The sequence below is a fragment of the Zingiber officinale genome, chromosome 7A (assembly GCF_018446385.1).
Source record: "Zingiber officinale cultivar Zhangliang chromosome 7A, Zo_v1.1, whole genome shotgun sequence".
In the NCBI taxonomy this organism is placed as follows: domain Eukaryota; kingdom Viridiplantae; phylum Streptophyta; class Magnoliopsida; order Zingiberales; family Zingiberaceae; genus Zingiber; species Zingiber officinale.
The window spans coordinates 89,947,328-89,960,763 of record NC_055998.1 but is presented as its reverse complement, the minus strand read 5'-3'; the positions used below and the strand labels follow the sequence as shown (position 1 = coordinate 89,960,763).

General features: G+C 37.7%; 1 protein-coding gene across 1 annotated transcript; it reads left to right on the top strand.

Moving 5' to 3' along the window:
- The first annotated feature begins 5,113 nt into the window (after window positions 1–5,113).
- Window positions 5,114–5,632, top strand: LOC121999515. The gene has a single exon (XM_042554187.1). The coding sequence runs from the start codon at window positions 5,114–5,116 to the stop codon at window positions 5,630–5,632; it is 519 nt and encodes a 172-aa protein (XP_042410121.1).
- The last annotated feature ends 7,804 nt before the right edge of the window (window positions 5,633–13,436 follow it).

Below are 13,436 nucleotides of genomic sequence, written 5' to 3'. Positions count from 1 at the left end.
AACATTAGATTTCAGCATTTACAAATCTGTCACTAGATTCCGGCGAGCATAAACATGTTCCCAAAGAAAATTCTAATAATACTAAGTTATGCTCACAAATCTAATCTAATACATCTATACAGGAATGCAAGCCGAGCCTCTCTATGGAAGCAAGATCTGTACAGAAATTTTAAAGCTGACAGGGAATTGTGGCTGTTCTTGCTCATGGATATGTAAAGGAAATCTGAGCTGTTCTGTTCGTGCTCGGAATTAACAGAATAATTTCAAACTGAAACACTAAACTACACCATAAAGAGACCGCTGCACATTTAAATTAGCCATTAAGAGGTCTAGCTGAATACTTCACAACAAGGCTATTCCTGCCCGTTGCATAGCACAAACAAACCGACAGTAAGCTTCAAAAAGGGGTTGTTCGGCTTAACAATCAGAGCAAGGAAAGAAAACCCGCATGCTTGAACCACCATACATGTTCTTCTTTTACACTCACGGCAGCAAAGGATGTGCAGGTTAATCCGAATCAAAAAGAAAACTAAAACCTAAATCAAATCTGTCCTTCATGCCTAAACTGAACTAACTCTTCTCTCCTTTCTTTAGGGTTCACGGCAGCAAACCAAAAACCAAAATTCTTCACGGCAAAATTCAAGAAAACAAGGAAACACCAAAGTAAATTCGGAGCAACTCCTACCATAGGTGAGTAGTACTTACCGACGATTCTTGGACTTACAACCGAAGGGTGGAAGAGATTCTAGGGTTCGGAGAAAACCCGAGCTCGCGGTGCTTCCTTTGTGCTCGCGTGCTTCCCCTGACAAGGCGACCTTAAGGAGTTGAAGAGAGCCCCTCGGGAAGCTTTGGCCGGCCGCCGGAATCGCCTAGGTGTGCCTGCGGTTTTTGCCCGAGGAAGAGGAGGCGCCGTCGCGAGGGAGAAGGAGAGGGATTTTTGAGAGAAATTGTTTTGGTTTTTCGGAAATGAAAACCTAATTTCCTTTCTTATATTCGGGTTTAATCACAACTATGCTTTAATATCAATTTTCTCCATATTGGATTGACAATGTTCGTGTAGCTCAGCTGGTTGGGCCGGGTTTGGTTGGGTCAGTCCGACCCGAGGTCGTAGGTTCGAACCTCGCCTTCAACGGTTTTTGTCAAAATTTCTTTCTTTTTGTAAACATACTAAACGACCTCCAAAAATTACGTAAAAATACTCTAAAAATTTCTAAAAATCTCTAAAATATTTTAAAAGCATTTCCAAATATTTTTATGGACAGTTGGAACTCGAAATAGAGAAAATCGGATCATTACATCCCAGATGTATTTCCTGAGGAACTACCTGGCACAGTTCGAGACCGTGAAATAGACTTTGAAATTAATTTGGCACCAGGTGCAGTGCCAATATCAAAGGCGCCCTACTGGATGGCCCCTAGCAGAACTCAAAGAACTAAAAGAACAAAAAAAATAAAAAAAATCAGACCGAGCGCATCTCCGTGTGGAGCCCTAGTTTTATTTTTGAAGAAGAAAGACGGGAGTATGAGATTGTGCATCGATTATTATCAAGAATTGAAGAAAATCACAATCAAGAATAGGTACCCCCTTCCAAGGATAGACGACCTCTTCGACCAACTTAAAGGAGCTACAGTGTTCTCCAAACTCGATTTAAGGTCAGGCTATCACCAGCTAAAGGTTAAGGCCAAAGATATACCAAAGACGGCTTTTAGAACCAGGAATGGACACTACGAGTTCATGGGAATGCCGTTCGGCTTAACCAATGCCATGAAAGCATTCATGGATCTCATGAATAGAGTGTTTAGACCATATCTTGATAAATTTGTGGTGGTGTTTATCGATGACATCCTTGTATATTCACATAGTGAAGAAGACCACAAAGAGCACCTTTGTCTTACCCTCTAGATACTGAGAGATAAGGAAATATATGTCAAATTCAAGAAGTGTGAATTTTGGTTAAAAAGTGTCACCTTCTTGGGTCACATAATCTCCGAAGCAGGCATTTCTGTAGACCTCAAGAAAGTGGAAGCAATTTTAGACTGGCCAAGACCAAAGACAGTAACAGAGATTCGAAGCTTTTTAGGACTAGCCGGCTATTATCAAAAATACATTGAAGGATTTTTCCTCGATAGCTATAACTCTCACCAAGATCATACAAAAGAACTCCAAATTTAACCTGAGTGAAGAATGTGAGAAGAGTTTTGTAACATTGAAGAAAAGGCTTGCATCTACACAGTACTAGTACTACCCGCAGGGGATAAGGATTTCACTATTTATAGTTGTTGGTGCAAGTTGCACCATAATCAAACCTGAGTTTTGATGTTGTCAAAGGTTCCAAGTTAAGTCTTGTTGTGATCTAACAAGTTGATTGAGTGTGCAGGATGTCTACTCAACTAGAAAAGTCCTAGCTGGAGGCTAGGCAGAAAAGTCTTAGCAGATCATGGAACCCAGGTGCAAGTCCAAGCAGGTCAAGGGGACCCAATGCTTGGCGGTGTGATCGAGAAGTCTGGAGGACTGAAGATCAAAAGAAAAGTCCTGGGGAGCAGATCAAGGCTGAGTGAAAAGTCCAAACTAGATCTGGAGGATCAAAGTTTGGCAGGTAGGTTGAGGTAAGCAAACTGGAGGAGCGACAGTGAGGTCGGGTTCCCAGAGGGAACAACCTTAGGTAGCTGATCCAACTGAAGAAACCGGGAAGGTTTCAAAGTTGAGATCAAGACAGTTCTACTGTCTTTTATATTACTCATGCATTATAATATTATTGTGCTAACCTTTATGTTGCAGGATGTTTTTGTTCTAACACTATTTTGCAGGTCAGGCTTGATTGGTCGGCCGAACCAGAAGATCGGTCGACCGAAACAGAAGTTATCAAAGCAGTGTTTCAGATCAAACCAAAATAGACTAAGGCCAATCAAAGCTTGATCGGTCGACCGAACAATAAGATCGGTCGACCGAACCTTGGTGACTCAGCACAGCAGTGCATCAGACACGATCAGCAAGCAAAGGAAAGAAGGGCTGATCGGTCGACCGAACAAGAGGATCGGTCGACCGATCCAATCAACATTAAACGCGCATTAATTCAAGATTCTGGCAGACTTCGACGAACAAGGTAAAAGCTTGTTCGGTCGACCGATAAAAGGGTTCGGTCGACCGAACCATTGAAGGCCAGTTAATGCAGAATTTACGAGCCAGCGTCAGACTCCAGCTGTGGGTGATCGGAGCTGGTTCGGTCGACCTAACAGAGGGATCGGTCGACCAAACCTCAGTGCACCTATAAATTAAGGCTCGAGGTCAGAGGCCAAAAACAACTTTTACTGATAAAAAAATTGCTGTTCTGCAAGCTGCTCGAAGCAACAATCTCCATCAATCTCTGCATTCACGCCGACCACAAGCTTCGACTTTCAAATTCATTTGTCAGTAAATTTATTATTGTTGCACTTAAATTATATAAGATAGTAGAGCTGTTACTATCTTATATCTCTTGTACCTGTACGATCTGCTTCTCTCCGAGACGATCTGCTTCTCTCCGAGGAGTTCGGAGAGAAGAGTTTTAATGCTTTGCCCATCGGTGTGGTCAAGGACTGCGGGCCTTCGAGTAGGAGTCGAGCTAGGCTCCGAACGAAGTAAAATACCTTATCTCTCTTTATTTTCCGCTGCACGACTTCGGTTTCAAAAGAAAAGAATAGTTTTAAAGCGCGCGATATTCACCCCCCCTCTATCGCTTCAAACGATCCATTAATAGTGATGCATCAAAAGGAGGTTTGGGGTGCATTCTCATGCAAGAGGGAAGAGTTATTGCTTACGCTTCACGACAACTGAAACCGTATGAGCAAAACTATCCCACGCATGACCTTGAACTAGCTGCAGTAGTATTCGCGCTAAAAATTTAGAGACACTATCTATACGGTGCTAGGTGCGAAGTGTTTATAGATCATCAGAGTCTCAAATATCTATTTATACAGAAAGAATTAAACATGAGGCAACGACGATGGGTTGAGCTCTTAAAGGATTATGACTTAATAATAAGTTACCACCCAGGTAAAGCAAACAAGGTAGCTGATGCTTTAAGTCGGAAGAGCATGGGCAAGACAGTTTTGGCATTGCTCTCAGCACAACCATGCCTTCGAGAAACAATCAAGTTGAAGCAGAAGCAAGACCCGACGTTGGCAAGACTTACAGAGCAGATCAAAAAGGGAAAAGCACCTAATCTTCAAATAAATGATAGCGGGATGAAAGGAAGGTTGTGGGTGCCTGACATTGATAATCTTCGACAAGAAGTAATGTCTGAGGCCCACACATCAAAATTCTCAGTCCACCCTGGCAGTACAAAGATGTATAGGGATTTGAAGAAGAACTTCTGGTGGAGCGGAATGAAGAAGGATGTCGGGGAATTCGTCTCTAGGTGCCTAGTATGCCAACAGGTCAAAGCAGAACACCAACGACCTAGAGGACTTCTTCAACCTTTAGAGATTCTAGAGTGGAAATGGGAGCACATTTCCATGATTTTGTGGTGGGATTGCCAAAGTCAAGACAAAGCCATGATGGGATATGGGTAGTGGTGGATAGACTCACAAAATCTACACACTTCCTACCTGTTTGCATGAATTATAATCTGGATAAGTTGGCTACCCTATACATGGACAACATTGTGCGGCTGCATGGAGTTCCGACAAGCATACTATCCGACAGAGACCCAAGATTTGTGTCCCATTTTTGGTAAAGTTTTCAAAAAGCTATGGGGACTAAGGTCACTCTCAGCACGACCTATCACCCTCAGACTGATGGCCAAACTGAGAGGACAATACAGACACTTAAAGACATGCTAAGAGCATGTGCTTTGGACTTCAATAATAATTGGAGTGAGCACCTACCCTTAATCGAGTTTTCCTATAATAACAGTTATCATAGAAGCATTGGAATGACCCCATGCAAGGCTCTATATGGGCGCAAGTGTCGGTCACCTCTATATTGGGATGAAGTAGGAGAAAAAGCTATAACTGGACCTGAGCTTATCCAAACCATAGTAGAAAAAGTGACTGTCATCAAGGAACGACTCAAGGCTGCTCAAGATTGACAGAAAAGTTGGGCTGATTTGAAAAGAAGACCAGTGGAATTCGAAATGGGTGATAAGGCCTATATAAAGATTTTGCCAATGAAGGGAGTAGTTCGATTCAATAAAGCTGGGAAACTAAATCCTAGATATGTAGGGCCTTTCGAAATTCTAGAGAAAGTAGGATCACTAGCTTACAGACTGGCATTACCACCAGATATGTCAAGGATTCATAATATCTTTCACGTCTCCCAACTAAGAAGATACGTTGCAGATCCGAGCCATATCTTGGAAACTGGACCATTCCTAGTCGAAGGGAACTTGAATGAAGAATTGAAGTATGAAGAAGTCCCCATTCGAATTATTGACACTAAGGATCAAGAACTTAGACGAAGAACTATCTCGTACGTCAAAGTACAATGGTCCAATCACACTGAAAGGGAAGCTACCTGGGAACCCGAGGAAAAGATGCGCAAGCATTACCCATATCTCTTCGAAGATCAAGCGAGCTCAAGTTTCGAGGACGAAACTTCCAATAAGGAGGGTGGGATGTGTAGACCCGATTTTGGACATGGTGATGAATACTAGTGGACATACCTTTAAAGGTTAATTTAGGTTCAATCCTATAAATCTTAATACCATAAAAAATTTAACCCAAGCTTATGATTACTTTGTGTCATGTGTCGGTTTTGATCTTAGGGATTTCGAATGTTGGGTCTAGTTATTCATATGTTTCTTCTATGCTCTTCATCATGATAATTTAATGAGTCACATGTGGAGCTCTTATCTGTCTGTGATTTCATAGTGGTATACAGTTTTTATCACGTTGGGTGGCTAAAAACTATTGCTAGACAGTTACTTTAGTCTGTGTATGGATTTTCACTGCCTTCGTGTATAAAACCTGGAGGGTCACACGCATAACACGTAGAAATAAACAATGTCATTGGAAGCTAGTCGAGATCAAGATCAAATATGGATTTACTTGATACAAAGAGAGAGAATTCGAATAGCTATGATCATGACGATTAATGGAGAATTCGAAAGGTCATCATAATGTTAATTAATGGAGAAGTTGAAGAGTCATCATAATGAAGGTCATAAATGAAGAATTTATGGAGCCTATAACTCTTCTTCTTCTTAATTAATGAAGATCATAAATGATGAATTAATTGAGACCTTAACCCTTCGTATTCCTTGGAGGCTATAAGTAGCCATCCTCGGAAAGATTCAAAGGTGAATTCTTTCTCTCCGAGTTCCACGTCAGGTTCTTCTTCGCTTTCTTTTACCGAAAGAGATAGGTAGTGCTTCCAAGACTTTGTCGATCCAAGAGGCTAGTACCTAACGGATCGTATCAAGTTCAAGTCTCGTAAAGTTTCTGTCCAAAGCCAAAGAAGTTGCTGACTCAGTAAGTGGGCTTTTCGTTTTGAGTATAGCTACGGAATATGTTTATATTTCATTATTTTATATTACAAGTTCATTTATTTTTATTCCAAGATGCATTGTTATGACTCAAGTTAGATATGGTAAAGGAAATTTTCAAAAGTATGATAAGATATGATAAGTTATGGCCCTGATGCGGTAAGTAATAATAACTGATATATGACCCTAATGCGGTGGGTAATAATAACCAATATATGGCCTCACCCTTAGAGGAATTACATATAGGGGACTGATCAGTAAAAGGAAATTTTCAAAAACATGATAAGATATGACAAGTTATGACCCTGATGCGGTGGGTAATAATAACCGATATATGACCTCGCCCCTTAGAGAAATTACATATAGGGGACTGATCAGTAATACCATGGAAAACAAGATGATTAACAGTGCTATGTTTTTGACTAAGTTATGTTTCTGTCATGAATTCTAAATGTTTCGCTAGAAGTATATGTTTTCGTTTAAGTTATGTTTCTGTCATGAATTCTGAATGTTTTGCTAAAAGTATATGTTTTTGTTTAAGTTGTGTTTTTGTCATGTTTCATGAAATATGTTTTCGTCATGCATTCTGAATGTTTTGCTATATTTTGTATTCTATCATGCTATGTTCGATTGATCCCACTTACTGAGTGTTTCCCCAAGCACTCACCCCCTTAGTCTCATCCCCAGATAAAGACGAGGAACAAGTTGAGAAGGAGGAGCAGGAGATGTTTTGGGCTGGTAATGAAGCCGTGTTCAAGTGATTCGTCCTTTTAGTTCATGTTATCCTTATTTGTACGCTTTCGTTTTTGGATTGTAAAGACAATATTTTCGTTATATTATTACTGGTTTGGTATGCACTTTATGAGGTTTGTTGTTTTCAAGTATTTATATTCGCAAGCAATGTCGATGTCACGCACTTTGGTCAAGAGGCGTGACAAATATGAAGCAAGGAATTAAGCAAGAGCAAAATAAGATATAAATGCTGTTGATCACTCCTCTATATTAAACATGATTTAGCTAAGGATATAAATATAAATTTTACTATAGATAAATTTTATATTTTAAAATTTATTAGGGCACAACTTTGTTGAATAATAGAATGTAATGACTTTTTTTTATTATATATGTATATAATTTATTTAATTTTATAATAATATCTAGTCACATCTCCTAAATTATCACGCACCCAATAATAAGCATTATTTTTAGAAGCTAGATGAAGTAAATAAATTATTAAATAAATTATTAATTTTCCTTTCCTTTAGAAGCCCATAAGGAATAAAAAAAAAGTTTCTTATTTGGCTCAAATTTAATTTTGTCGACTTTTTTTTTTTAAAATTCTTGCGATATTTATATTTATATTTATTTATCTAATTTTAGAACCTAAAACACTATAAAAACACTATGTAGTTAGTTGACTTTCAACATTTCTAAAACATATTCATAGCAAGGATGAAGGCGATTAGCTTGATCATGGTATTGGTCATTCTCATCGGCTCGTGCCCTTTTAATCAAGGTATATATCGGTATGATAAATCTTCATTAGTAGAGAAAATATATTCTTATTATCTTTTATCATACGATAATACAGGGCGTGTGACTCAAATGTTTCTTGAAAATGAATTGAATATGATGAACAAGAACCAGAGCAAGTTGGTGTTGACATTTTGTAAAAAGGAATCGTCGTGTGTGGACTTTAGCCCTTGCTATTGTTGCTTAGCCCTTGACCCAAAGACGAAGAATTGTGCTCGAACAAGAGAAGCGTGTCTGGCAATTTGCCCAATTTGTGACCCTGATTGTCACCCACCCTTACTTCCTTGATTAGTCGATGATTCATAAGAATGTTCAGTTGTTTTCAGCTAAATAAATGAAGTTGCTTTTAATGGATTTAATTAGTATTTTCTAGTGTAATGAATTTGGTTATGATATTCTCATGTTCAGTTTTTTAAGAATCATCGTCTCTCGTCCATACAATTAACAATTAGTGTTCTTTTAGAAAAAACTAGAGTTTTATTAAGATAAATTTTAGAAAAGATCGATTAGAATTTTTTTATTAGATAAACTAAAAGTTGCGTTGTTTAGGCATTTTAAGAAAATCTGTTAAGGTTTTGATTATCAATTATAAAATAGATTAAAATCCTATATATTGTTAGCATTGAGAGTTTAAATTTCAATAAGAGTTTGAGCTGTAACACCCCAATTTCCTCAATTAGAGTCCTAAAAGTAATTTAAAAATAATTAGAAATGCTTTAGAAAAATTCTAGAGATTTTTAGAAATTTTTAGAGTATTTTTATGCAATTTTTGGAAGTCGTTTGGTATTTTTACTAAAGGAAGTTTTGACAAAAAAATGTCTAAGCCGAAATTCGAACCCGTGACTTCCGGCCAAACTAAGCTTTAAGCAAATCTGGCAAACCAAGTGTGCAAGCGGTCATTACTGATCAAATAGGGAAGGAAATATAATTAAGCAGTAGTTAGGAACATTTAAAATAAAAAAGGAATAAAAAGGCTCGACTGAGGATTTGAACCCGGTCAAAACGCAGCTAGCCAGGTGTGCAAGCGAGTGTTGCTGATTAAGAAAGGAGCGACTTTTATTTAAGAAGTAATTAGTAATAGGGTATGAGAGTTATTAAGGGAGGGTTTAATGTTCCCGTGACCTAAAATATTACCTCACCTTTCTCTCTCGCGGCGTCGGCGCTTCTCGTCTCGGCGAAAACGCAGCAGGGTTAGGGCACCACTTCTGGCGCCGGCGAGGGTGTCTCTCCGTGAGGTCTTCATACCTTAGTGATCCTCTCATCAAGAAGGACCCGTGAGCACAAGAAGAGGTCGAGAGCTAGAGTTCTCCGAAGCCCTAGAGCCTTTGCTTCGGTTGTAAGTCCAAGAACGCCATTGTAAGTTGCTCCTCACCTGCGGTAAGAATAGCTATGGAGTAGTTTTCTTGTTAGTTTATTGTTTTTCCGAAGTAAGTTGCAAGGAACCGAGCTTTGAAGTTTCTGCCGTGGATTGGGGTTTCGGATTTTGTTTCCTTCTTAATGTTCTTCCGAAGCATACTGTAAGAAGTATGTTCTTGAGGCTAACTGCTGTGAATTCAATTTGATGATTTTTGTTGAGGTTCAATCACTTTCCGAGATATCTTTCTCTGGCTTGTGTTGTTTTCTGGATTTTTGAAGGAATTTTAGGCGTTTAAGATAGAATTAGGTTTTGTTCAGATTATGTCAAATAGATTGGGATTCTGGGCCAAGATTTTTTATGGATTGTTGCTGGATTCGATGATGTTTGATCCTTCCCATTGCTCTTGAAAGTTTTGGGCAGATTATTGGTGGATTTAGCCTTGATTGATGATGCTTTGGCTTTCTATTGTTTCTGAAATTTCTGGACAGATATTTGTTTGGCAGTTTAAACTTCAGATGGTGATTCCGAGATTTGATTGTTGTTTTTGTTTCGTGGCATGCTGCTTAGATTGGACGATTTTGGTTTGAAGTAGATGCCGTGTATATCAAAGGAAGAAAGAGGATGATTTGTATAGCTTGAGCATGTAAATTGAGTTTTTTTTCCACCTTAATGATTAGTACATCAGATTTAGACATGTTTGGATTGGTTTATATTTGAGAACATGGAAGCAAATTAAGTGTAAACTTGTTGAACGAGTAGTAAATCAGATTTTAGGGGTTATTAGAACGAGTAGTTATTGATGGACAGACAGATATTGTTCTTTGCTTGCACTAGTAGTTACTGATGGATAGACAGTTATTTTGTATCAGTAGTTACTGATAGCTATTGTTGAACGAGTAGTAAGAATTGAGTTGATTTAGTGTTTTCTTTGAGTTTTCAGAATGAATTGTACAGAATTGTGATATGCAAAGGATTTGGTTTCCTTTTTCCTCTGCCGTGAGTTTTTAAAGAAGATGGAAGGGGCTTTTGATTGGATTAGGTTTTGGACCTTGCTTCTTCTTGTTTTCAAATTATACTGTGAACGTTATTGTGATGGGTTTGCTGCTGTGAGTTCCAAAGAAGGATCATGAATGATAAAGTTCAAGTATGTGGGTAGTTACCTCAAGCTTTGTAGCTGGATTTCGGTCTTTTGTTGTTCTAGGCAGTAAGCACGAAGAATAGATTCGAATTTAGGTTTTCAGTGACAATTTCTCCTTATTAGTAGCACTTCGGTTTCTTTTGTTTGTTTATTGTGGCTTAATTAGACCCTTTTGTTATCAATTGTTTAACATGCTACTAGATTCTTTGTTAGTGATCCTTTAACCTGCAGTTATAGTTTTAAGTTTAGCATGTTAGTTTCAGATTTCATGAAAACATTTCAGATGTAGATTTTCAGTTTTAGTTTATATATATATCTATGCAGCGAACTGCCTTTTGTTCCAAGTATGTAGTTAGATTTTTCTTTAAGCTTTTAGTTTTCCTTTATTCTGCTATTAGGCAATGAACATAGAATGGCTTGGATTAAGTATTGGTTTATTAGGCTAATTGGAGGTTGATCCGGCAGTGATTTTGGTTTATTTTATGATGAAGTAGGTAGTGTAATCTCTTTAGTGCAGAGTGAAGATGAGCATATGTAATATGTTGTTTTGGTGAGTATCATGTATTAAGACTAAAGATGATTTGAATTGATGTAATGAATTTAACATGTGAGAAGTATGTGAGTAATTTAGATATGCAAGTAGTAAGTTCAGAGTAGAAGTTTAGTTTAGAAGATGAGAAAAGAGATTTATATGTCGATCAATATAGATTTTATACTGAGAATTCCTTTCTGACCATGAGTTTAATGGCATAATTGATGTAAAGAATTAAAGTACTTGGATGTGTCAATATCAAGGATTCCATTTGGTCTCAGCCGGTTACTAGAATATGAAATTCTAGGTTTATAATTGTCATGTGAGAATTTTAGTGCAGTTTAGATCTCCTTGAAGTGCGGAATTTTAATGCAGTTGAAATCTCCTTGTAGTGCAGAATTTTAGTGCAGTTTAGATCTCCTTGTAGTGCAGAATTTTAGTGCAGATTTTTATTAAGTATTAGTGTGCAGATTTTTATTAAGCATTAGTGTGCAGATTTTTATTTAACATTGCAATGCAGATTTCTGTTAAGCATTGCAGTACAGAATTTTGTTAAGCATTGTAGTGTAGATTTGCTTTAAGTATTTAGTTTCCTTAGTAGTGCAGATTTGCTAATAGATAGTTTATGGATAGCATTGTAGAACAAGGCTTTAGATTTCCCTTAAATATGCATGATTGTGTGTTACCTGGTTGATTTCACTTATAGATGCATATGGAAAAATACCCTAACAGTATTTTAAGTTTAAGAAAAGTATAGGAAAGATAAAGAAAAGAAAGAAAAATGCCAAGGCCTTAAGTAGATCCTAAAATCAAGACTTTAGGTATTTGGCACACAAGGTGCTTATTAAAATGCCAAGGCATTTAAAGAAGAAGTAATTAAGATATTTTACTTTGAAGAGACTAGTACCCGACTTCCGAGGTTGTCGTTAAACAAATCCAGGTGCCCAATTCCGTTGTCTTGGCCCTGGTAGATCGATGTCTGCTCTTTTAGGATTGGTGGCTCGCTACCCCAACCTATTAGGGAACGCGCATAAGATGGTACTACGCCTGGGCCCAAGAGAAGTTGATTATTATTTTGAAGTATTATAAGTATAAGCTTTTGAATAAGTAAAACAAGTTTTTACATAAGTATAAAAGTATTAAAGGATAAGTTTTAAACAAGTGAGATAAAAGAATAAGTTTAGAACAACTGAATTAAGTTTCACTTTGTTTTAAAATCAGCAAGTTGAGTTTTCTTTTATGCTAGCATGTTATTTAGATTAGCTTACTGTTCTTTGCTATTAGAAGAGCATGAGTAGTTTTACATGTTTAGCATTTCAGTGTGTTTGTTTCTTTTACTAGTAGATGATCACGAGTAGTTTTCCTTTTGAGCATTCAGCTTTAGTTTTCAGTATATTCACATGCATATCGAGTTTTTGTGAGTTAGATAGCGCTTACTAAGCATTCGTTTATAGTTTGCATTTCCTCTTACTGCAGATACAGGAAAGGAAAAGTTTTAGCAAAGGAAGGCAACAAGGAGGTGTTCGACGATGTGTGATGCCAGGACTACGCATTTTAGTAATTAATAAACATTTGAAGTTGTATTTTAAGTTCATGTCATTTGAGATTATTTTTGTTTTAGATTGCATGGAGATGAGTTCCGTTTAATAAGTAGATATTTTGATGTTTGTCACTTATTTAACTGCGTGAGTGTTTGATATATATTCCAGCAGCCTGTGGTTGATGTATACTATGTATGTATCTCTGTTTGGTCGGTACAGGGGAGATGTTGTCGAAATTTTTCGGTAGAGACTCCTCGTGATTTCGATCATACCGGTTAAGTAGAGTTAGTAGTTAAGTAATGGTCACCCTTAGATAGTAGTATAGTAGGGAGAAGGGTGGTATGTGAAAAATGACTTTTTACTTCGCCACAATTTACTTCGTCAATTTAAATATACGAAGTAAAAGTGTATAAGCAACTTCGCTGTAAAAATCGATGAAGTATATACAAATATAGACTTCGCAGATTTAAAAATACGGGTTTCGCTTTAAACTGAAATAAGCTATTACTTCAGAAATTTGTTAAATACCGAAGTAGTAACGTCGTGAATACATTTTTTAGTGTTTACTCTGAAGTAATAGTACAAGAGTTAACTTTTATTTTTACAAAGAGACTCTGACTACTTTTATTTCCCCCCACTTCCTTTCGTTTTCTTGGGTTAGGGCTTCCGATGCTCCTCTTCCGAAATTGAGTTGTTGGACCTCCTCTGGCGAGATCTCTCGTGCACGCTGTAGAAGTAAGCTCGACGTCATCCTCCCCTTCTCAGCTACGAGAGAGTACAGCAGACTCTTCGTCACCCTCTGTCTTCATTATCAGTCCGCCGGTCTCCCTTTCATCTCCTTCTTCGCCCTAACCCTCCTATTCCTATCACAA

Coding starts and splice junctions, on each gene's coding strand:
- LOC121999515 (XM_042554187.1), top strand. CDS start 5,114: ATGGGTGATAAGGCCTATATAAAGATTTTGCCAATGAAGGGAGTAGTT.